This window comes from Monodelphis domestica, chromosome 4 (genome assembly GCF_027887165.1).
Source record: "Monodelphis domestica isolate mMonDom1 chromosome 4, mMonDom1.pri, whole genome shotgun sequence".
In the NCBI taxonomy this organism is placed as follows: Eukaryota; Metazoa; Chordata; class Mammalia; order Didelphimorphia; family Didelphidae; genus Monodelphis; species Monodelphis domestica.
In genome coordinates, this window is record NC_077230.1 from 382367304 (window position 1) to 382390661 (window position 23358).

The 23358-nt window shown below is 42.8% G+C and overlaps 1 protein-coding gene across 1 annotated transcript in view; it reads right to left on the minus strand.

The window, feature by feature from the left end:
* The window catches only part of CLIC4 (chloride intracellular channel 4), a 103759-nt gene extending 89213 nt beyond the window's left edge, over nucleotides 1–14546 (minus strand). Inside the window, exon 1 of the mRNA XM_056795529.1 lies at nucleotides 14222–14546. Coding sequence (XP_056651507.1) covers nucleotides 14222–14293 — 72 coding nt within the window. The 5' untranslated portion in view covers nucleotides 14294–14546. The remainder of the gene's footprint in view (nucleotides 1–14221) is intronic.
* Between the last annotated feature and the right edge of the window lie 8812 nt (nucleotides 14547–23358).

The following is a 23358-nucleotide window of genomic DNA, read 5'->3' on the forward strand; positions in this document are numbered from 1 at the left end:
GGATCTTCTCAGTTCCTCTCTTCTTCCTTTGAAATTCTCTCTCCTTCCTGCCCTTCCCCCCACTCAAGATGGTCTTCCAGTAGCAGAGTCAGCCTCAGATTACTCTCTTACAGCCCTAATATATGGTCAGTTTTGGTAAAGGTGCTGCATATTGCCTGAGAAAGGGTATATTCTTTTCTATTCCCATTCAATTCTCTCTAGATGTCTATCATATGTGGGTAGCTTCTACCCTATCCTCCCCTACACCGTAACAATTTTCCCATTCATGCCTCTTTTGAATGAGATAATTTGCTCCATTTTATCTCTCCACACCCAATTTTCTTTTTTAGGATTATTCCACCATACCACTATAGTCAACTCAACCCCAAGCCTTCTAGATAGAAGATATATCTATCAAGAAGATAGACAGATGTATACCTTTTGAACTATCCTAGTAATGATATTCTTAAGTTATAAATATCATTTTCATATATAAGAAATAAACAGTTTAACTTATGAAATCTCTTGAAATTAGTATTTCATGTATATCTTATGTTTCTCCTAATTCTTATAAGTCAAATTTTCTATTCAGTTCTGGTCTTTTCCACAAGAATTATTGAAAATTCTTTAATTCATTGAATATCAATCTTTCCCTTGCAGGATTATATTCAACTTTGTTGGATAGATTATTCTTGGTTGCAAATCCCTCTAAATCCACTAGTTCTTTCTCTGGAGAAAAGATGTATTTTTCATCACGAATTCTCTGAGATTGTCTTGGATCACTAGATTGCTGTGAATAGCTAGGTCATAGTATATTTATCATACAACAATTGCTGTTACTGTGTACAATGTTCTTCTGGTTCTGCTCACTTTACTTTGCATCAGTTAATATAAGTCTTCCTAGGTTTTTCTAAAACAGTTTGTCATTCCTTTTTTTAATTTAGAATATTTTTCCATGGTTGCATGATTCATGATTCCCCCTGCCCCTTCCTTCTCCGCTCCTGGAGCTGACAAGCAATTCCACTGAGTTATACATGTAACATTGTTCAAAATCTATTTCCATGTTATTCATATTTGCAGTAGAGTGATCCTTTAACATCAAAACCCTAGTCATATCCCTAATGAACTATGTGATCGATCATATGTTTTTCTTCTGCATTTCTGCTCCCACAGTTCTTTCTCTGGATGTGGATAACGTTCTTTCTCATAAGTCCCTCTGGTTTGTCATTGCATTGCTGCTAGTAGAAAAGTCTGTTATCGATTGTGCCGCAATGTATATTTGTCATACAACAATTGCTGTTACTGTGTACAATGATCTCCTGGTTCTGCTCCTTTCACTCTCTATCAATTCCTGGAAGTCTTTATAATTCACATGGAATTCCTCCAGTTCATTATTCCTTCCAGCACAATAATATTCCACCACTATCAGATACCACAATTTGTTCAGCCATTCCCCAATCAATGGACACCCCATAATTTTCCAATTTTCTGCCACCACAAAGAGTGTGATTATAAATATTTTTGTGCAAATCTTTCCTTATTATCTCCTTGGAGCTTATTTGTCATTTCTAATAGCACAATAGTATTCTAATTGGAATGTTTAAGGATTTGTTTTCTTCAGTAAGATTTTGGATCTTTTTCCAATTGGTTAGTTTTCTTTTTACAATTTGATTAATTTTTTTTTGCATTACTCATTTTATTTCCCAATTTTCCCTCAACTTCTTATTTGATTTTTAAAGTTTTTTTTTAAATTCTTCCAAGAATTTTCTTGTGCCTCTGACCCTTTTACATTTTTCTTTGAAGCTTTACAAGTAACTGTTTTGACTTTATTGTCTTCATTCTGAGTTTGAACCCTGATCTTCTCTAACATAATAGCAACAGCTATCTATAATCTGGTTCTTTCTCTGTTGTTTGCTGATTTTTTTAAAGAACTTATTTCTTGGCTATTAACTTTATATTAGGGTTGGTCTCACTTCCGGGATGAGAGGTAATATCGCAGGCTTATGCAATTGTTTTATGAACTCTATCTTAGGTGTCTTTAAATTGTTGATTCTTCCAACGTTCTATAATTCAAGGCAAGACATGGGCCCTAACCCTCCAGTTTGTATTTTTGTCTTTGAGTGGTCTCAAGTACTCTTCTTCCCCCTGAGCTGAAACCAGGCCCCACAGGTTGTGTGACTATCACCATAAATGCTCTTGCTCCCTGTGGTCCCTCAGGTAACTACATCATGTTACTTCTCTGCTCTGGAGCCAAAATCAGGGATACCCACAACCTAGGACCTCCTCTGGTCCATCTTCCTATTCAAATTATTTTTAAAAAACAAACTTCAGGACCACAGACATAGTGAACCCTTGCCCTAGAGCAGTGATGGTGAACCTTTTAGAGACTGAGTGCCCAAACTGTACCTCCCCCCTTTACCCCAGAGAGGGGAAGGAGGAAGCACTCCCATTGGGCTGCTGGGCAAAGGGGCGGGTGACTCAGGCTTGTGGAGAGGGGGAAGGGAGCAGCTTGGCCCTAAGTCCCTCTGGCTTTCTAATAATGAACTCTAGTTGGCAATAGCATGCATGCCCTCTCTGGCATACATGCCATAAGTTTATCACTAGATAGTCTAGAGGCTCAAACAGAAACACTTTTTTGAGTCTGCTCTTGCCCCAGGTCTCAGCAAAGGTTAGGGAAGTCTTTCTTTAACCTGTATCTTTTAATCCATTTGATGTTTTCCAGTTAGATTCCCCCATTAAGTTACCCATGTCCTTCACTGGCCCAGAGCACCTGCATGTGAAGAAAGAGGCAAGGATGGGCACAAAATCAGGAAAAATAAATGTGGGGATCCTTCCACAGATTCCCTAGAAATATAAAAATTAAGGATTAAACATCTCATCTAAGAATAAACAAGAGAGGAAAGAGATTTTAGCTACAGAGGGGAAAAAATGAGGTTTTCCCACTTTTTAGCTCAAGGAATCCCTAAAAAGGGTAAACAAGGTAGGTTGGCAACCTCAATATACATCAATAGTACCATATGGTAGTCAAAAGAACAAAGAAAAATTCAATTTCATTAAATGTTCATACCTCTGATTGAATCAATCTAGAAGTCAGAATACAACTTACAAAAGTTACAGAGTACATTCTTATAAAACTAAAAACAGAATCCAGAATGAAGGAAGGAGATAATGCTATATTCTGTCTTGTTCAGGTCCTCAAGTCAAAGGGCATCAACATGGTAGAATGTGTCTACATGAGGCACCTGGGAAAGAAAGAGGACTAAAGCCCAGATCATAAGAGTTATCAATTGAAGGAAATGGAGCTACCTAGCTTGAAGAAGAAAATAATTAGAGTGGAGGAGCAGGGCAGGGAATATCATCCAGTATTTGAAGAGCTGGCCTGCAGAAGAGGATGAATTCAATCTGTTCTCCTTGACTCAAGAGAGGAGAGCTAGAATCTAAGGGTATAAGAAAATTTTGACTCAAAACAAAAATTTTCTATTAGAAATGGTCACCATTCCAGGGATTTCCTCCCTCCTCACTTCCACACCTTGGGGCCCCTCTTAAAAGTCTCAGCTTAGATGCCAATTGTGACACAAAGTCTTTCCTGATCACCAGCTGCAATTACTTTCCACCAAAAAAGTTACTGTGTATTCACTCTGTATATACACTAAATGAGAGGGATCAGCTCTAGCTGGCCTCTGAGGCAGGAAGAAATGGGTTGAAATCCTGCCTCATATACAAACTAAGGTTGTAAACAGATTAACCTTTCAGTGCCAGAGGCAACTCTAGTTAAAAGCCAAAACCAAAATAAAAAAAGGCAAAAATAGTCCCTGCTTCCAAGGCCCTAATAGTATAAAGGCAGACACCATGGAAATAATTAGGTCATACAAGCTATAGAGGAGTAAATGGAAGGTGACCTCAGAAGGGATGGTCTCTTACAGAAGGTAGGATTTGAGCTAAGTCAAAAGGTTGGCCACCAAAAAAATTTGTTTTTGTTCTTTATTTTTGCTTTTTTATATGGCAACCTATGAAACAGATGCCTGGTCCACTGAAATGGGTTTAAACAAAAGTCAGTAGAGCCAGTAACTTGGCTGGGCATCATTTAAGTAAAGACTTCCAGCACTAAAATGAAGGGGTTGGGCTACATAGCTTTATGAAGTTCCTTCTAACCCAAAATCAGTAATCTTATAAAGCTGGGCATTTATGGTTGACATACTTGTACTATGTATGCCATGAGGTTGGGTTGAGTTGTTTGTTTTTTTTTTTGTAAGAATATTATGTGCTTTGTTTTTCATGGAGTGAAATTGTGCTGACCAAGGGGGAAAAAAGCATTTCTGTAAATGACTGGCTATGAAAAACTTAACTAAAAAGCAATACTTAACTACTTTAATTCTCCTTCTTCCTGAGGCAATGAAAAAAGACTTCATTCATCTTATAGGTTATTATCTCCATTTTCAGAGCCAGTTAAACTCTAGAAGAACAAGGTGTTTTAACTCAGTTGGAAGAAAACAGAGAACCAGGAGATCTTCAAACCAAAGTCAGATGATCATTTGTCAGGAATGTTGCAGAGGTCCCTGTCCAGATGGGCTGAGAAGGACTAAAAAGTTCCTTCCAACTCAAAGAGAGTGAGCCACACCTAAATCCCACAGAAGACTGAATTCTAATCCCAATCCCAACTGGAATTTAACTACACAATAATTTCATATACAGTCTTCATCTTTAAACAAGAGACCATTAGATTCTTAGTGGAATAATCACTTGATTTGATGAAAAAAAAAAAGAAAATGCCCTGTTAAAGTTTATATGTTATACTTGGGAAATGAGGCTTTTCCTCTCTTCATCAAGCCCCCAATTTCCTGTTCACTCAGTGAATTCTGTCTATAAATAATCAAGAAACATCTATTAAGCACCTACTGTGTTCCAGGTCTTAGGGTGCTCCTTGTGCTTGCTCCTACCATCACACAGATGTTCAAAATAAATTAAATACTTTTTAACACCCACAGTACATAACTAGACTGAGAAAACGAAGATGAAAATCATTGACAGTGCTTATTATAGCACAATCAGACAACTAAGATATGCACACACAAAATGATGAGAGCAAGTAGACAACTGGCATAAAAGAACACAAAATGGCAATTTGAGGAGAACCTCGGAAACTGTGAAACAAACATGCTGATTTCACTCTTACAGCAATCTCTGAATCTTAACTGAAGAACCTCGTTATCCACCCTTACACCCAAGCTGTGCTGGATGTTGCCAAATTTCAAATATAAATTTGCTCCATTCTTGAAAAGGTATAGGGCAGCTAGGTAGCTTAGGGGGTAGTGAGCCAGACGGGAGTCAGGAGGGCCTGGGTTCAAATTTGGATCTTAGATACTTCCTAGCTGTATGACCCTGAGTAAGTCACTTAATTCCAACTGTCTAACCTATATGACTTTTGCCTTGGAATCAATATTTTATGCTTTTGTTCAGAGAAGAGAAGAGAAGAGAAGAGAAGAGAAGAGAAGAGAAGAGAAGAGAAGAGAAGAGAAGAGAAGAGAAGAGAAGAGAAGAGAAGAGAAGAGAAGAGAAGAGAAGAGAAGAGAAGAGAAGAGAAGAGAAGAGAAGAGAAGAGAAGAGAAGAGAAGAGAAGAGCAAAGAGCAAAAAAGGTCAGTGGTCTTTCTGGCTTCATAGAACATCTAAACCTAGAAAATATTAGAGTCTATTTCATAAAACCCAAAATAATGGGGGGAGGAAAGGAGGAAGAACTCATTTCCTGAATGGTTTGATATGCCACATCTATTTGCATTCTTCACTCCTCTGTATACTCAGTACTTTCCTTCATTCATCCCCACATAGAGAAGCCTTCAAATATTTTGGGTAAATTCTCAATTAATAAACTGTACAACCATTCCCAGGCTACAAAGCAGAGGGGAATGTCATTATTTTTCCAGAGAAAGCCAGATATGAGGAACCAGTATGGAACTCACTAATTAAAAAGTGAGTTAGCCCAACTGTCAAAAGGCATTGAGAAGGTAGGAGGGCAGAGAAAATTGGCCTTCAATAATGGCTGTAGGACCTTGGGAAGGACACTTAACCTGATAGGAGTCTGAACCCTAAAGGCTCTTGAGCACTGACTGGAATAGCTAAATGTCTCTTATAGCAATGAAATCAAAGGGGGGAAAGGATTTTTAAAAATTAAAGTTTTCCATTATTAAGTTAAGAGGAAAAGAAACCAAAAAGGCTTTTTTGTTAAGGCTCACACCCAGATCTCTGGACTTCTAGGCCAGCTCTTTCTCCTTTGGTTAACACAGGGACGAAGGAGTGGGAGAAAAAAACCCATTATTAAGACTTTTGGTTTTTAATATGATCCAAACCAAACACATACTAAGTAAGCACTTATTATGGGACAGAGTCTGGAAATACAAGGACAAAAAAGTGGTCCCTGCTCTCAAGGAATATATTCCTACTCTAGCATTCTAGCAAAATTCCATATTACTCTTTCTCTCCTAATCTGTTCTCGAAAAGCAAATTACCCAAATCCCAGTTTTCTTCTTTGCTGATCCCATGACACTGGGAAATCACCAAAGCCCTGTAGACCTAAGGTTTTTCATCTTTAAATACCAGGGCTTGATTAAATGACCTTTTACTTCTAGCTCTCAATCCATGATCCTCCAATAGGTGTCACTTAAAAATATTTAATTACTCCAGCATTCATCTAATTATTTGATTTTACATTCACTGTTCAGACTCTTTCCCTCCTGCATTTTCTATACCACCCCAGTAACAGACAGCTCATACAACTGTGCTTCATGGTCTGAATTTCACAGAACTTTGGCATCTGGAGGGGCCTCAATGATCAGTGAGTACAAATCACCCCTGACTAAGAAGCCTCTAAGAATCCAGCCTCCACGGGAAGCCCTCAGGAAGGGAGGAGGCTGTGGAGGAGAGTGTAGAGAATATGTTGGTCCTGGAAAATCAGAATAATAATCATGGTGAAGACTTCTGTGGATTTTTAAGTTTGTTAAGAGCTTGAAAATATTTTCACCTTTGATCTTGACAACTCTGTGAGGCAGGTGCCATTGTTTTTCTGAAGGAAACTGAAGCTAGGAGAGGTTAAGTGACTTTGCCCACAGTTGCAAGGTTACAAGTGTCCAAATCAGGATACTAACATCTATACTACTTTCTCCCAGGAGTATTGAGAAGCAAACATTCTGTAAACCTAAAATGATTATCTCCTGAAGCTTCCCTGGGAAAGTACTTCCATATAATAATAGCTGACAGGGATCTCACATTTAAATACTGATTCCGTCATCTACTTCTCTGCCACTTCCACTTACCATTCCACCCACATATGCCCTCTATGGCCTCTAATGGACTTCATTTCTCCCTGTGAGTAGGTCAAAATATAACTTGACATTGGCAACTGTGTAGTCTGACACGATCAACAATTTGTGGAGAAGGAGAAGTAGGAGGAGAATAGCTAATGTTTGCCCCACAAATCCCAGATCAATATGCTGGCTTCATCTGTTTAGTGTCTATAACTGGGGGCAGCTAAGAAGGCAGCGTGGAAACCTTATGAATTCAATGGAGATGAATAAGGCTGCTGAGAAGGGGAGAGGTCCCAAGAGCTCCTTCCTCCCCAGGTTTGAAATGAATGTTATGAAAGGGGAGCCCTAGGAGCTGGGGCTGCTGCTCCACCTAGGCAGTCCAAGCCTGAGCTCTTCCTCTTAGCCTCTGGTATTGGAGCTTCCCTTCTCAGCAGGCTTCTTTGTCACTGCTGAACAGTGTCTCTCACAAGGCTGCAATTATGAGTTGTTCTTTAAAACAAATAAAAAAGAAGAAGAAGAAAAGGGGGGAGTAAAGAGAGAGCAGAAAGGGGAGCCAAATAGGGCTAACTGCTATTCCCACTATTAGGATCTGAGCCTGGGATCTGAAGCCAGTTAGAGCTAATTTTTGAATTTAAAAAATGAAGACAGGGGATAGCTGAATGACTCAGTGGATTGAGAGCCAAGCCTTGCCCTTACCACTCTTCTGCCTTGAAACCACTATACAGTGTCGATTCTAGACAGAAGGTAAGGATTTCAAAGAAATGAAGACAGAGTAAAAAGTTAGACTCAGGGTTCTGGCTAAATACACATACTATGGTTTATATGTAGGCTTTTATGTGATCATATATAGATAGTCTGTAGCTAGAAATCAAGGCTAACATGGTCTGGCTGCTATTTTCCATCAGCTCTTTCTATTCTTTACAAGGCTGCTTAGCAGTTCAGCTCTAAAATTGCCAAATCCATCATGACTTTCCCCCTACTTGGAAAAAATTTTTATTCATGCCTTAATCACTTCCTGTCCTGCCTAATGCAATTCCCTTTTATGGCCTTTCTAAGTCCCTCCTCAAGAAAATCCAAGCCACTGTGGCTCCAGAGCCTGACAGCACAGGAAGTGGAAAGATCTATCATCACCCTTACTGCCTCCTAAAGCCCCCTCCCTAGTCTAATTTAGCACAGTATACCCAGGTTTTCCTCTTACTTCTTTACCATAAATGTTCAATTAGATGTCAGTGGAAGAATTTTCCATTTATTATTTTGACTCTGAATTAACTTGCCACTTCAAGCAAGTTGCTGTCCTAACTATGGGTCTCAGTTTTGTCAACTATAAAACAAGAGCAAAACAGCATGGATGACCTCTAAAGATATTTTACAATAAGGACACCATTTGTGAATGGTTAAGACTAGATGACTTCAGCATCTAGGTCGCTCAGTGTATTGAGAGCCAGCCCTGTAAAGGGGAGGCCCTGAGTTCAAATGTGGCTTCAGACATTTCCCAGCTGTGTGACCCTGGGCAAGTCACTTAACCCCCATTGCCTAGCCCTTACCACTCTTCTGCCTTAGAACCAATGCCCAATATTGGTTCTAAGGCAGAAATTAAGGGTTTTTTAAAAAGGCCCATTGATAAGCCTTCAAAAGATAATCTAGGAAAAAATAATAAAGATTCTTGCCATTCCCATTAAGGAGCAAGAAATACAAAGCTTTTTAAAAGCCTGAATTTCCCCTCAAGAAGTTCAATAACAATTTGCCAAATTCTCTTGGGTCAAGATAATATTCTCTTAAATTGTCCTATTTGTTTCATCATAAATTGTCTTCTGTTCATTTATTTCAATTTGTCAACTTGTTCCAGGGGGTTCCTACCCCCTCGTCACTGAAATCAGGGATGATGTGCTCCGACTTTAGCCTGGTAAAGTAACTAAGTGGAACTTGTCTGCTCTGGCCACTTGTTCCTTCCTAGTGGCTATGGACCAGAAAGGCTGCCTCCTCTAGAATGGGGACACAGAGCTAGGGCAGGCTCTCCAAAGTTGAGGGAGGTTTTTCCAAGTCTCTCAGCATCACTCCTTTATAAATAGCTTGACTGGCCGGCACCACAAGTTTGAATCATTCCCATCCTAGGCTCTCTTCCTTCCAAGGCTATCAATCTAACAACTGTTTCCTGCCTCTAAATGATGTCAAAAACCAACACCCTTGCCATTCTTTGCTTTTCCTCTCTCTAGTGAATGGTTTGCCTCCTCCTCTCCTGTCAGTTCAATTTAGTTCAACAAATATCTATTAAGCACTGCATTACATATGTAATGCAGAGTGTTTATCACTGACAGAGTGTTTATAAAGACAAAAAAGGAAAGGCTCTAATCCCAAGAAGTTTATATCTTATTGATGGGAAAATAATATGGACAGAGAGAAGTGAATACAAGATAATTTGGGGAAGGATAGTGCACTACAATGGGGTATTGGGGTCCCAGACTGGTAGGGGAGGTGACAATAAGGAAAGGCTCCCCACAAGGGATGGTTTCTAGGCTGAGCCTTGAATGAAGGTACCACTTTTGGAAGGAAGTGAGGAGAAAATGCATTATAGGGGCAAAGGCAGCTGAAACAGAATGAGGAGTTTGGGGAACAACAATGAGGCTAGTTGGACCAGAATGCCGAATGTATGCAGGGGAAAATATGAAATAAATTTGGAGAGGTAGGCTGGAACCAGATTTGGAGAGCTCTCAGTGCCAAGCCAAGGAATCTGTCTTTTCTCCTAAGCACCATGGAGTCAACCCAGACTTCAGCGCAGAGCAGCGATATGGTAAAAGCAGTATCCTGGGAAAGTTATTTCGTGAAGGATAACTTGGGGAGCAGGGAGACCAATTAGGAGATTACTGTAATAGTTCTGTAAGAAAGAATGAGGACCTGAACTGGGTAATGGCCATATCAAGCGGTTGGATGCAAAAGATGTTACTGGGGAGAAGTGATGAGACATGAGAATTCCATGGCTCCAGGTGATAGAGATAGAAGATGACTCCAAAATACCTCCAAGTCTGCAAATCTGAGGTTGACAATTGAAAAGGTGGTTCTCGGGGGAAGGCCCCAAGAATCCCAGCTTAGCTTTTTATCAATAACCTGGATAGGGCCAGAAAGCAGGTGTTTCAAATCAGCAAATGACACAAAGTTGAGAATTACACTCAGCATCTAAAAAGTCAGGCTCAACAAATCAAGATGAAATTCAACAGGAGTAAATGTGAAATCTAAAATTCAGATTCAAGAACTTGATTCACAAGTAAAGAATGGGGAGACACATTTAGATAGCAGCTAATCTACAATTAAAGGGCTTGGAGATGGAAAGACCTGGGTTCAAATTTGTCCTCTGATACTTCCTGGCTATGTGACCCTGGGCAAATTACTTAATCCCAGTTGCCTAGTCCTTGCTGCTCTTCTGTCTTAGAATCAAAATTCAATATCAATTCTAAAACAGAAGGGTTTAAAAACAAACAAATACCACCACTCTGGCTATATTAAAAACAGCAACCTCTCTCTCTCTACCCTCCCTATCCTAAAAATTATTATATTGGCTTAAATATTCCCACTATCACAACCTCAGATATCACCCCAAATTAATTTGGAAAAGGGAATCAGAGAAAGTAACATTCCTTTCCTCCTGTTTTTTGAACTGCTGATTGCCCCTCATCTTTATCTCCAGATTTTCTACAAATCTCAGCTAAAGCCTTCTGCTAGAAGTCTTCTTAGACCTCCTTAATCTCAATGCCTTCCCTATGAGATTATCTGCCATCTTCCTGATATGTATATAACTTGTATCTACAGTTATTTGCATGTAGTCTCCCACCTTAGAATGTGAGCTCCTCGAAGGCAGGAATTGTTTTTTGCCTTTCTCTCTATTCCTGGTGCATAGGAGAGTACCCAACACATAATAAATGCTGGTTCACTGACAAAACAATTTAAGACAATTGGCTCTTATCAAGGTAATTCAAGGGTGATAGAGCTAGTCTCCCAATTTTATCCACCCCTTCTTCCCAGTGGATTCAAATTAAATGTGAATTTAATAGAGGCTGGCAAATTTCAGACTAGGTTTCAGGAACTTGAGGATATAAAAGGTTAAGAACTTGTCCTGGCCCTCCAAACAATCCCTTATCTTCTCATTTCCTTCTGAAGGAAAGACTTGCCACCCAAAATACCTTACAAAATCATGGAGGGACTTGGAGCTACTTGATTGACTACTCCTTCTCTAAACCAAAAAGTGAAACCCACATCTGACAGAAAATCTTCAATCTGCTATCTTTCCATATTACTGGAAAAAAAAAAACCCAGCACCCTCTCTCCCCTCCTCTCTCAGAAAGAAATAGGAATTCAAAATTTCAGATGATATTGCTACTGAAATGGCAATGGCCAGCCTTCCTAGCCTCTCTCTATAGCCATCCTCTCAAAGTAATGGATCTTGAATTTGTCATGTAATATCTATTGCAATGACCTGTGCTTATGGTTATGCCTTATGAGGCCAGAAACAGTTATCTAAATGTTTCATCTCCTTCATAAGATAGCTCAAAACACAGTTGAGTATACAGTTGGTCATTATTAAAAAAAGTTTATGGAATGAGTGAATGGTGAATTAATTGTTATTCATATCTAAATGAATCTCTGTTCTTTAACAGATCAAGCTAAGAATCTCGAAGACAATAAAGAGTTTGACCATAGATACAGACACTCATAATATTTCTTTCCCTCTCCCATTTCAGAGTGAAAAATATCAGGAACTTTAAAAAAAAGGAAAGATGGCAGGAATGATTATTGTGGTAGTCTAGAAACTGCAAAAATTATGAAAGCAATGGGAGAAAAAGACTGGTACTCTTAAACCCCCATCCACACTGACTATGGATGTTTTTGTCATCACAATTTCTCTGCTGAAACAAAAGACAACACACAATTGGTCCTGTGACAGCAACTCAGCTACAGAAGCCAAAATGTTGAATCATGCAAATACTTGATGTTTGAGAAAGAAGAAAACCAGATGGTCAAAGAATTAACTAGGAATGTTCTATTATCTTTTTCTAGAGGTTAGTGAATTGATCCATTTTTACAGCAATTTTCCTAAAAGTTATATTTTTCATCCCAGCCAGCCAGACAAAATTAGCTCGAGGAGAGAAGTACCAAAGCTACTAATTTTTTTTAATGCTATGAATCACAGCTTATATTTATATCACACTTTAAGGTCAACAAAACACTGAGAATACTTATTTGAGTCTCACAATAGGCCTATACAATAAGTAGATACTTGGGGTATCATTTATCACCATTTGACAGACTGAGGAAACTGAAGTTCAGAGAAGTTAAATAACTATGAACTCTGAGAGAAGCAAGATTAGAATTCAGCTCTCTCCTAACTCTAAATCCAGAAATCTTTCCACTAGACTATCATTTCCAGAAATGTTTTGCTCAAATTAGGAGTTCTCAAAAAATGTTTCTTTCCTCATAACTACCTTGGCTAAATATTAATAATCCTAGGTCTATCAAATATTGGATTCTGGGTCTCTCTTTTAGAGGGAAAACCCCTGGTTCAATTGCCAAAGAAATTGTTAATATATGGACAACACTTTGCCTTTGGTGACTTTCACTATAGCTGAGAAGCTGAGTGAGGCATGGTCTAATCAGAGGAAAAGGAGACAAACCATAGAAAAATTCTACATAGAAGGTTCTTGGGAAAGCAGAGGAGAAGAGAGAGAAGAAAGGAAACGCATCTATAAAGGGCCTTCTACATGCAGGGCACTATGTTAAAGTACTTTACAGAGATCTCATCTGAACTGAACACAACAACCCTGGAAAATGGGTACTGCTATTATCCCTATTTTACAGTTGAGCAGCATGAGGCAGACAGAGGTGAAGTGACTTGTCCCTGATTACACACCTTGTAAGTGTCTAAGGCTTGAAACCAGGGTCTTCCCTTCTAGAGAGGCTGGGAAGGGGAGAGACTGGAGGACAGTTTTATCACAGCAGCTTTTCATACTTCCATGGGGTACTCCTAAAAGAACGTCACCTTTAAGGCTCTAATTTGGAGCAAGGGAGAATCTCATCCACCCACAAACCTTCCAGAATTAGTGTCAAAAGACCAGAGTTCGATTCTCACCTTCACAGACTTTGGGAAAATCACTAATACCTCTGGTATATATATATATATATATATATATATATATATATATATATATATATATATATATATATATGGGAGGGTGGCGGGAGAGTAACAGGTTCTAATGGCTCTTCCATTTCTAACACTTAACTTCTAAAGTCTCTCACAGGTCTATCGTTTTCCCAAGTTCTTACTCAGCTCTGGTCTATGCTGCCAGCTTCCTGCCAGTTCCGGCTCCTAGCTTCAATGTGCTAGAGCCCTCCTTCCATCTCTTAAGTTCTATGTTCAAAAGACCACCCAAACTCTAATATTGTGTTCTAAGGACTTTCCCAGGTCTCATATCCCCCGTTCTAAGGTCCCTCTCTCAGCTCTAACATCGGCTGTTCTGAGGTCCCTCCCAGTTCTGCCATCCCGTGTTCTAACATCCTGGGTTCCAAGTCCCCACTTCAGACACCCTCTGCACTAACTGACTCTATCTCTCTCTCCCTCCCTCCCCCCCCTCTCTGTTCTAACAAAAGTTCCCGCCAGCCCACCAAAGCAGAAGTCCCGGGTGGTCCTTCGCCGGACCAGACACCTTAACGATGGTGGGTTTGCAGGACTCGGACCCGGAGCAGGCACTGCGGCCGACAGGATGCATGCTCCAAGGTGGGACGCGGGCCGGGGTGGGTCTCCCAGAATAGCGCCTTCCAGGCAGGCAAGCGGGCAGCCGTAAAGACAATGGGAAGGCTCCAAAAGGGCCGCCCCGGACCCCGCTTCCCTCCTCTGCTCCGTGCTCCCCACGGGTCCCTCAATTCCCATGCCTCCCGTTGTGCCCCGGGCGCTCCTTACCTTAACGAAGAGCTCGATGACGGGCTCTTTGTCCTCCTCCTTCAGCCCATTCACCGGCATCGACAGCGCCATGGCCGGGCTTGGGCTGCTCGGGCTCCGCGGGGTACTAGCTGCTGGTCCGGTCGCGCGCCTCCGCCTGCTCGACCTCCCGCGCTCGCACTAGCTCTCGCGTTCCCTCCGGCCCGCTCGGAATCCCTCCCGAACCAAAACTACTCAGCCTGCACAGCCGGACTGAGGGAGGCGGTGGCCGGCGCTCCAACCCACTCCAACGGCCGCTGGGGGCGGGGCCAGAACACCTCGTGCCGCCAGCCCCTCGGCCTATCCCCACCCCGAACTCCCTCCAATCCCCGCCCTATCCTCCTTCTGGCCATGCCACGCCCTCCGCCCTGCCCACATCCTTCTCCTAGAAGCGCATACCCCTCCTTCCCTCTTCCTCTCTCTTCTTTCCGCTCCATTTGCCCCGCTACCTCCCCTCCTCACCCTTCCCTTCCCCTATTCCCTTCTCTCTTCCCCTCCCTCATCTCCCCTCTCACCCCTTTGTCTCTCTTTCCATCCTCTTTCCCCAACCTCTCCACACCCCGCCCCCTACCATTTTCCCCTTACCCCCTTCATTACCTCCCCTTCATCTCTTTTCCTCAGTCAACCAGCTATAAGAGTTTACAATGGCCAGACACTGTGCTAAGCGCTGGGGATACTTACACGCGCACACGCTCCAAGAAAGCCCGGACCTACCCTCTTCTTCGTTCTCTCCCTCTTTCTCTTTACTTTCTTAGACCTCCTCTCCTGACAGCTGCTTTCTGAAAGAAGTTTTCCCCTTCTTTCAATGTTAGCGCCTTCCCTTTGAGACTTACTTGATTTACCTCTATCTTGCTTAAGCCAGGTGGTGTAGTGACAGAGCTCCTGGCCCGGAGTCAGGGAGTCTTTGAGTTCCTAGCTGTGTGACCCTGTCCAAGTCACTTAACCCCATCGGCCTCAGTTTCCTCATCTGTAAAACGAGCTGGAGAAAGCAGTGGCCAACCACTCCAATATCTTTGCCAAGAAAATTCCAAATGGCATTACGAAGGTCAGATATGACTGAACTACAACATTTTGTTTATGCATTGTTTTCCCCATTAGATTGGGAGTTCCTTAATATCAAAGACTGTTTTTTGCCTTTCTTTGGAGTCCCTTGGTTGGCACCATATCTGGCAAAAGTAGGCACTTAAGTGAGTTGCCTTCCTTAGCACAGTACCCGGCACATAGACTTTTTAAAACCCTTACCTTCTGTCTTAGAATTTATATATATATTGGTTCAAAGGCAGAAGAGTTGTAAGAGCTAGACAAACAGTCGGGTGACTTTGCCCAGGTAAGAAGTGTCTGAGGTCAAATTTGAACCCAGGACTTCCCTGGCTATCCATCTACTGAACCACCTAGATGCCCCCATTGAATAGACTCAATAAAACATTTGTGGACAGGCTGACAGGAGGGGATACAATTTATGCACTGCTAAATATAAATAGGGTGGGTGGGAGATATAAGGACAAAATGCTCCAGGAAAAGGGAGAAACCACTTTGGAGAGGGGGCTCTAGGAGAGAGATCCTCTGTTCCTCCACTACCCTCACCTTTCTTCCCTCAGTCCCTCCCCGCTCCCTCCTCCCTCAGAAGGGGCGTGGCCTCTCGGATCCTAGGCGGGAGCCCAAGCCGGTCCCTCTTCGCCCCATCCTCATCCCCATCCCAACTGGAAGAGAGGAAGGGGTGGGGCCGGCGCCCCAGCGCTATTGTTCTGCGGGGCCAAGAAGGCTCCTAGGAGCTGCCTGGAGCTTCTGTTCCGCTTCCCTTTCCTTGCGGGACTGGCCTCTCCTTAGGTGAGGCGGGGAAGCGGGGTGGCAGCGCTTGCCGGCTAGGAGGGGCAGCCTTTTAGGGCAATTCTTGGAGTCCCCCCTCCCTCCTCTCCCGCGGGAGTGGAAGGGAAATTCCCCAAACGGCCGGGAGCCTAACTCTGCCCTCAGCTTCAAGGCCCGCCCTCTTCCTTCGGCAGCTGCTGCTGGGGCTGTGCCCGGTGACCTCATGTCTGAAGAGGCCCCTCCCGGCCCGGGAAGGAGAAACCGTTCGCCCCCCACCCTCCCCCTTCCTTTCCTTCCGTCACCACCCGCTGGACCGCAGACCCTAGGAATTCTGGAAGCCCAGTCCCCCGCCCACCCCCTTCTCTTCCGCGGCTTTTTGCCTGAGAAGTCAGCACGCCCTTCCCCACCCTTCCTTTTTTCAGAGAATCGCCCTCGTCCAGCTAGCATTACCCTCGCTCCTCCTTCAGGATGGACAAGCGTCCTGGAGGAGAAAGGAAGCCAGATCGCTCGCGGGCTGTCATTCCCCCTGCCTAAAATGCGCTCACTCCCCATCTCTGCCTCTTAGACTACTTTGATTCCTTCAAAGTTCAGCTCAAGCATCACCTCCTCTCGGAAGCCTTTCCGGATTTCCCTCGTTAGTCATGCTCTCTCCCTGGCCTATTCTCTTCCTATCCTCCCTGCATTCCCTTCCTAAAATATCCTTTAGAGTTGGGACTGTGCAGGTTTGGTTTTAATCTTTGGATCCCCATCCTTGTAAGGAAGCTGCTTAATCAATGCTTGCTGAATTGGGAGTAAGAAGACTGATCCTTTGCTCTGGGGTTCCGTAGAGGAAATGTGGGCTCTGGGACATTGGACACTGATCTTTCTGGGATCCTTAAGATTAAGATTCAGTTCAGAAACATTTATCAGGACCTGCACGGGACAAGCCCATCACTGGGGCCACATAGACCAAAGCAAGGGCAGTCCCAGCCCTCAAGGCATGGAAAGGACTCCTCACATTCTACTGAGGGAAGAAGGGGGAATTAGAAGTCATGGGGCACCAGTGGATTTACTCGTCGGCTATGGGGGGTGGGGGGGAGGAAAAGAAAATGATCTATGTCTTTAATGAATAATGCTTGGAAATGATCAAATAAAATATTTTTTAAAATGCTTAAAAAAAAAAGAAGTCATGGGGCACGAATAGGACCTGGTCACAGCTAAGTCTAAGAAAGACAGAGAAAGAGTTTACTCTCTAACACTCATGAGTGTTGTTCTAAGGTCTCTCCCAGCTCTGACAGTCTCTGTTCTAAGGTCTCTCCCAGCTCTGACATTCTCTATTCTAAGGTCTCTCCCAGCTCTGACATTCTCTGTTCTAAGGTCTCTCCCAGCTCTGACATTCTCTGTTCTAAGGTCTCTCCCAGCTCTGACATTCTGTGTTCTAAGGTCTCTCCCAGCTCTGACATTCTGTGTTCTAAGGTCTCTCCCAGCTCTGACATTCTGTGTTCTAAGGTCTCTCCCAGCTCTGACATTCTGTGTTCTAAGCTCCCTCCCAGCTCTGACATTCTCTGTTCTAAGCTCCCTCCCAGCTCTGACATTCTCTGTTCTAAGCTCCCTCCCAGCTCTGACATTCTGTGTTCTAAGCTCCCTCCCAGCTCTGACATTCTGTGTTCTAAGCTCCCTCCCAGCTCTGACATTCTCTGTTCTAAGCTCTCTCCCAGCTCTGACATTCTCTGTTCTAAGCTCCCTCCCAGCTCTGACATTCTGTGTTCTAAGGTCTCTCCCAGCTCTGACATTCTGTGTTCTAAGGTCTCTCCCAGCTCTGACAGTCTCTGTTCTAAGGTCTCTCCCAGCTCTGACAGTCTCTGTTCTAAGGTCTCTCCCAGCTCTGACATTCTCTGTTCTAAGGTCTCTCCCAGCTCTGACATTCTCTGTTCTAAGGTCTCTCCCAGCTCTGACATTCTCTGTTCTAAGGTCTCTCCCAGCTCTGACATTCTCTGTTCTAAGCTCCCTCCCAGCTCTGACATTCTCTGTTCTAAGGTCTCTCCCAGCTCTGAGATTCTCTGTTCTAAGGTCTCTCCCAGCTCTGACATTCTGTATTCTAAAGCTCTTGATCCCTCTAACATCCTTTGTTTTAAGGCTCCTTCCAGCTCTGATGTTCTATATTCTAAAGTACCATCCAGTGCTGCAAATCTGATTCTTCAGAAAATTCTCAGGAAGGGAAAACTTCATACCTCTCAACAGTCTCTCCTTCCAAGAGTCTAACCTCTTAGTTTTCCTTGGGTGGGCCTCCTAAGTAGTCCTCTAGAAGTGGCTAGCTTGGGTCACACAACCATCCTCACCTTGGTTTAGTTTCCAGGCAGTAATGCGGGGTATCCAATTAAGAAGGCAAAATGCCTTTCAGATACTGTCCTGAACGAAAGTGAACTGTGAGCAAAAACAAAACAACCAAAAAAATCTCAGAATAAACTGCCCTAATTGACTAAGCCCTGAATTGACCTCCAATGTTAATTTTTTACTGAACCAAAGTTTAAAAAAAAAAAAAGGCAAACCAGTTCAGATTGGAACAAAGCCTTTCTATTTTCTTAAGCTAATTAGTTCAACGAGTATAGAGTGGCATAAGAGTCTTCCAAGTTGCTCTGTGCCTAAGTGATGCCTTTCCTATTGTCCAGCTTTAAAAGGGGGAGTGGGGGGGGGGGGGAGCCTGACTGACCCAGGTGTGCCTGAGGACTCATAGCAAATGAGTCTGAAAAGGTTACTTAAACATACCTTATCAATGAAGTAATCACAGGAATGCAGAGGATGCCCTGTCATTCCCCTCTAGACACAGTTTCCCTCCTCTCCCATCCTGCAGGTTTGCTCCAGAGTAACCCCAGGGGGCTTTTGGCTTCCAGAGCACCCTCCCATCAGAAGGGGATCTGGAGCCAGACTGGAGTCTTCCAATCCTAGCTGGAGTCACACACTGGTAGGTAGAAAACCTGACACAGATTGGTTTGGGACTTTTGAAATGATGAAACCTTATTCTGGGCCAAGTCTACTAGATTCTGAGTGTGCCAGAGCTTCTGGGAACCCTCCCTGATACCCCACCCTATACTGCTCGCTCGCTCTCTCTCTCTCTCTCTCTCTCTCTCTCTCTCTCTCTCTCTCTCTCTCTCTCTCTCTCTCCCCTCCCTCTCCCTCTCCTTCTCTCTCTCTCTCTCTCTCTCTCTCTCTCTCTCTCTCTCTCTCTCTCTCTCTCTCTCTCTCTCTCTCTCTCTCTCTCTCTCTCTCTCTCCCCTCCCTCTCCCTCTCCTTCTCTCTCTCTCTCTCTCTCCCTCTCCTCTCTCCCTCTCTCTCTCTCTCCCTCCCTCTCCTCTCTCTCTCTTCCCTCCCTCTCCCTCTTCTTCTCTCTCTTCCCTCCCTCTCCCTCTCTTTCTCTCTCTCCCTCCCTCTCTCTCTCCCGCTCCTTCTCTCTCTCTCCTTCTCTCTCTCTCTCTCTCCTTCTCTCTCTCTCTCTCTCTCTCTCTCTCCTCTCTCCTTCTCTCTCCTCTCTCTCTCTCTCTCTCTCTCTCTCTCTCTCTCTCTCTCTCTCTCTCTCTCTCTCTCTCTCTCTCTCTCTCTCTCTCTCTCTCTCTCTCTCTCTCTCCATGTCTGAAAGAGATTCATCTGCTTGTCTTTCTGTCTACCTGTTTATCTCATTTTCCCTGTCTTCTGAACTTTGTACATACTGATTGCAAGCTTCCTGGCACTTGAGGTGATATATTTAGGGATGAAAGGAACTCAAAAGTGATTTCCTCTTTTCCCATCTCTCCTCCCATTTAGAATCAAGCCAGGAGGGCAACTAGGTGGCTCAGTGGATTGAGAACCAGGCCTAGAGACTGGAGGTCCTACATTCAAATCTGACCTCAAACACTTCCCAGCTGTGTGATACTGGGAAAGTCACTTAACCCCTATTGTCTAAAAAAAAAAAGAAAAAGAATTGAGCCAGGTACTGTTTCATTTTCTTAGGGGTTCCCCCCCACCATCTTTATGTCTCCAGAGCCTAGTACAATCCTACCTGGCATCATAAGTGCTTGTTGAACTGAATTCAATCTAGTTCACCACTATTTTTAGAAATTTATTATTAATACCTTATGTTTTAACATAACTTAGATTTTCCAATATCTTGCCTTTTCCCTCTCCTAGAGAATTGCATAACAAAGAATTTTCCAAAGTAAAAGAAAAGAAGGAAATCATCAAACTGATCAATACATTGGAAAAAATCTGACACCATATGCAATGTTCTGCACTCATTCCCTGGGAATGTGCCAGAATTACCAGAATAATACCAGAATACCAGAAATACCAGAATAAGAGGGAGGAGTGCTAAATTTTTATTATGAATATTTCTGCTTTGGAAATTAGTAAACTACCCATCAATTATTATTAAATCATTTTTCTTGTTGATTATCTAAACTTAAGAAAATTATGTAGAGAATGTTAATTCAGATTAGACTTAAAAGTGTATTATGCCTTGTTCTTGTTCAGTTATTTTACAATGATGTTCAGCACTTTGTGATCCCATTTGGAGTTTTCTTAGCAAGGATACTGGAGTGATTTGCCATTTCCTCAGACAGATAAACAAATTGAGGCAAACAGCATTAAGTGACTTGCCTAGAATCACACAGTTAGGAATTATCATGCACAAATTTTTCCCTTACAAAAATCAGTTATTAAACATTTACCAGCACATTCTTGTGTGGCACTCCCACCTATGCAAAAGAGTAGAAAAGCATCTTCTCATAACTCTTTTCTGAGGCCAACTTTGTTATTTATAATTTTGCAATATTTATTTTAAATTTTGGAGTTGTTCTGTGCATAGATATTATGGTAGTCATAGTGTATGTTGTTTTTCTGGTCTACTCTTTTTTTTTTCCAGTTTTCATCAGTTCGTATCAGTCTTCCCATGCTTCTCAAAACTGATTATATTACATTCAGGTTCCACAATTTGTTCTCTAATCATTGGGCTTCTGCTTTGTTTCCAGTTCTTTGCTACTATAAAAAATATATATATAAATATATATATATAAAATATAAATATATATATAAAAAATGCTACTAGAAATATTTGGATATGAATACAGAGCTTTTCTCTTTTTTTCTTTCTTGTTTTATTTTTGGTCATTGACACTCTGAAGATATATGCCCAACAGTATTCCCTAAGACTGTTATGGCAAACCTATGACACATGTGCCAAAGATAGCACACAGAGGCCTCTCTACCAGCATGCTCAGGCATGCTGGGAAGCTGGCCCACCCCCCAAACTCAAAGAGTGGGGCATTCAAGCCTCTTTCCACTGTTAGAGGGGCCCCAGATGCAGCCTCTCCCCTTCTCCTCACCCCCAGGCTCCAGAGAGCTGAGCAGCTCAGGTAGCCATTCCCCTTAGATTGGCAATAGATTCTCCACACCTATCACCCTGCAAAAGATACAAAGTCCTTTTAGTCTTTGTGGACCCTTACTGGGTGATTAGAACAGGTAACAGTCCTGCTTTTGTAAACAAAGAACTGATTAGGTTCAGGCCCTCCTGATAACACTGACCCTAATTAAAATCATCCCCTGAGCAATTCTAGGACTGAGCCCCATTTACCAAGACTTAAGGGAATACCAAGCCCCAATTACCAAGACCAATGGTGGGGAAAAAAAGGCAGAAGAAATCCAGTGGTTTGCTGATATGAAAAACTACAAACAATTTTTCAGTGCCCTCAAGACTGTCTATGGGCCATTAAATATATTTTATTTGATCATTTCCAAGCATTATTCGTTAAAGACATAGATAATTTTCTTTTCCTCCCCCCCCCACCCCCCATAGCCAACGCGTAAGTCCACTGGGCATTAGATGTTTTCTTGATTTGAACCCATTGCTTTGTTGATAGTATTTGCATTAGAGTGTTCATTTAGAGTCCATCCTCTGTCATGTCCCCTCAACCTCTGTATTCAGGCAGTTGCTTTTTCTCGGCGTTTCCACTCCCATAGTTTATCCTTTCCTTATGAATGGTGTTTTTTTCTCCTGGATCCCTGCAAGTTGTTCAGGGACATTACACCGCCACTAATGGAGAAGTCCATTACGTTCGATTATACCACAGTGTATTAGTATCTGTGTACAATGTTCTCCTGGTTCTGCTCCTCTCGCTCTGCATCACTTCCTGGAGGTTGTTCGTCTATGGGCCATTAAAACTCACCACCACTCCCTTGCTATCCTCTGACGGTGAAACTCTCACAAAAGATAAAAAAGGCATCAGCAACAGGTGGAAAGAACATTTCAGTCAGCTTCTCAACTGACCCTCTTCAGTCGACCAAAGCTGACCAGATCCCCCAAAACCACTCCATTGAACAACTTGATGTCCCTCCTTCAATAGAGGAAGTCCAAAAAGCCATTAAACAAATGAGTGCAGGCAAGGCACCCAGTAAAGACGGGATCCCAACTGAGGTGTACAAGGCCTTAAATGGAAAGGCGCTCCAGGCATTCCACATAGTGCTGACCAGCATATGGGAAGAGGAAGACATGCCCCCAGAACTCAGAGATGCCTCCATCATAGCCCTATACAAGAACAAAGGCTCACGAGCAGCCTGTGACAACTACAGAGGCATCTCACTACTCTCCACTGCTGGAAAGATCCTCGTCCATGTTATACTCAACAGACTCCTGTCATCTGTTTCGGAGCAGAACCTGCCTGAATCACAATGTGACTTCCGACCATATCGCAGCACCATCGACATGGTCTTCACAGGGAGGCAAATGCAGGAAAAATGCCTTGAGCAGAACCTGAGTCTCTACATTGTCTTCATAGACCTGACAAAGGCATTCGACACAGTGAACAGGGACTCATTGTGGGTGATCCTTAACAAGCTCGGTTGCCCAGCAAAATTCGTCAAACTGATCCAGCTCTTTCATGTCGACATGACAGGGGAAGTCCTATCTGGTGGAGAGATTTCCAATCGCTTCAACATCTCCAATGGCATGAAACAAGGCTGTGTCCTCGCTCCAGTGCTATTCAACCTATTTTTCACCCAAGTATTATGACATGCTGTGATGGATCTAGACCTGGGCGTCTACATCAAATACCGACTGGATGGCTCACTATTCGACCTTCACCGCCTGACTGCAAAAACAAAGACAACAGAGAGACTCATCCTGGAAGCTCTCTTTGCAGATGACTGTGCTCTCATGGCCCACCAAGAAAATCATCTTCAAACCATTGTGGACAGGTTCTCCACTGCAATAAAACTGTTTGGCCTGACTATCAGCCTCAGCAAAACAGAGGTGCTGTTCCAACCTGCACCAGGGAGGCCAACGAACCAGCCGTGCATTACAGTCGATG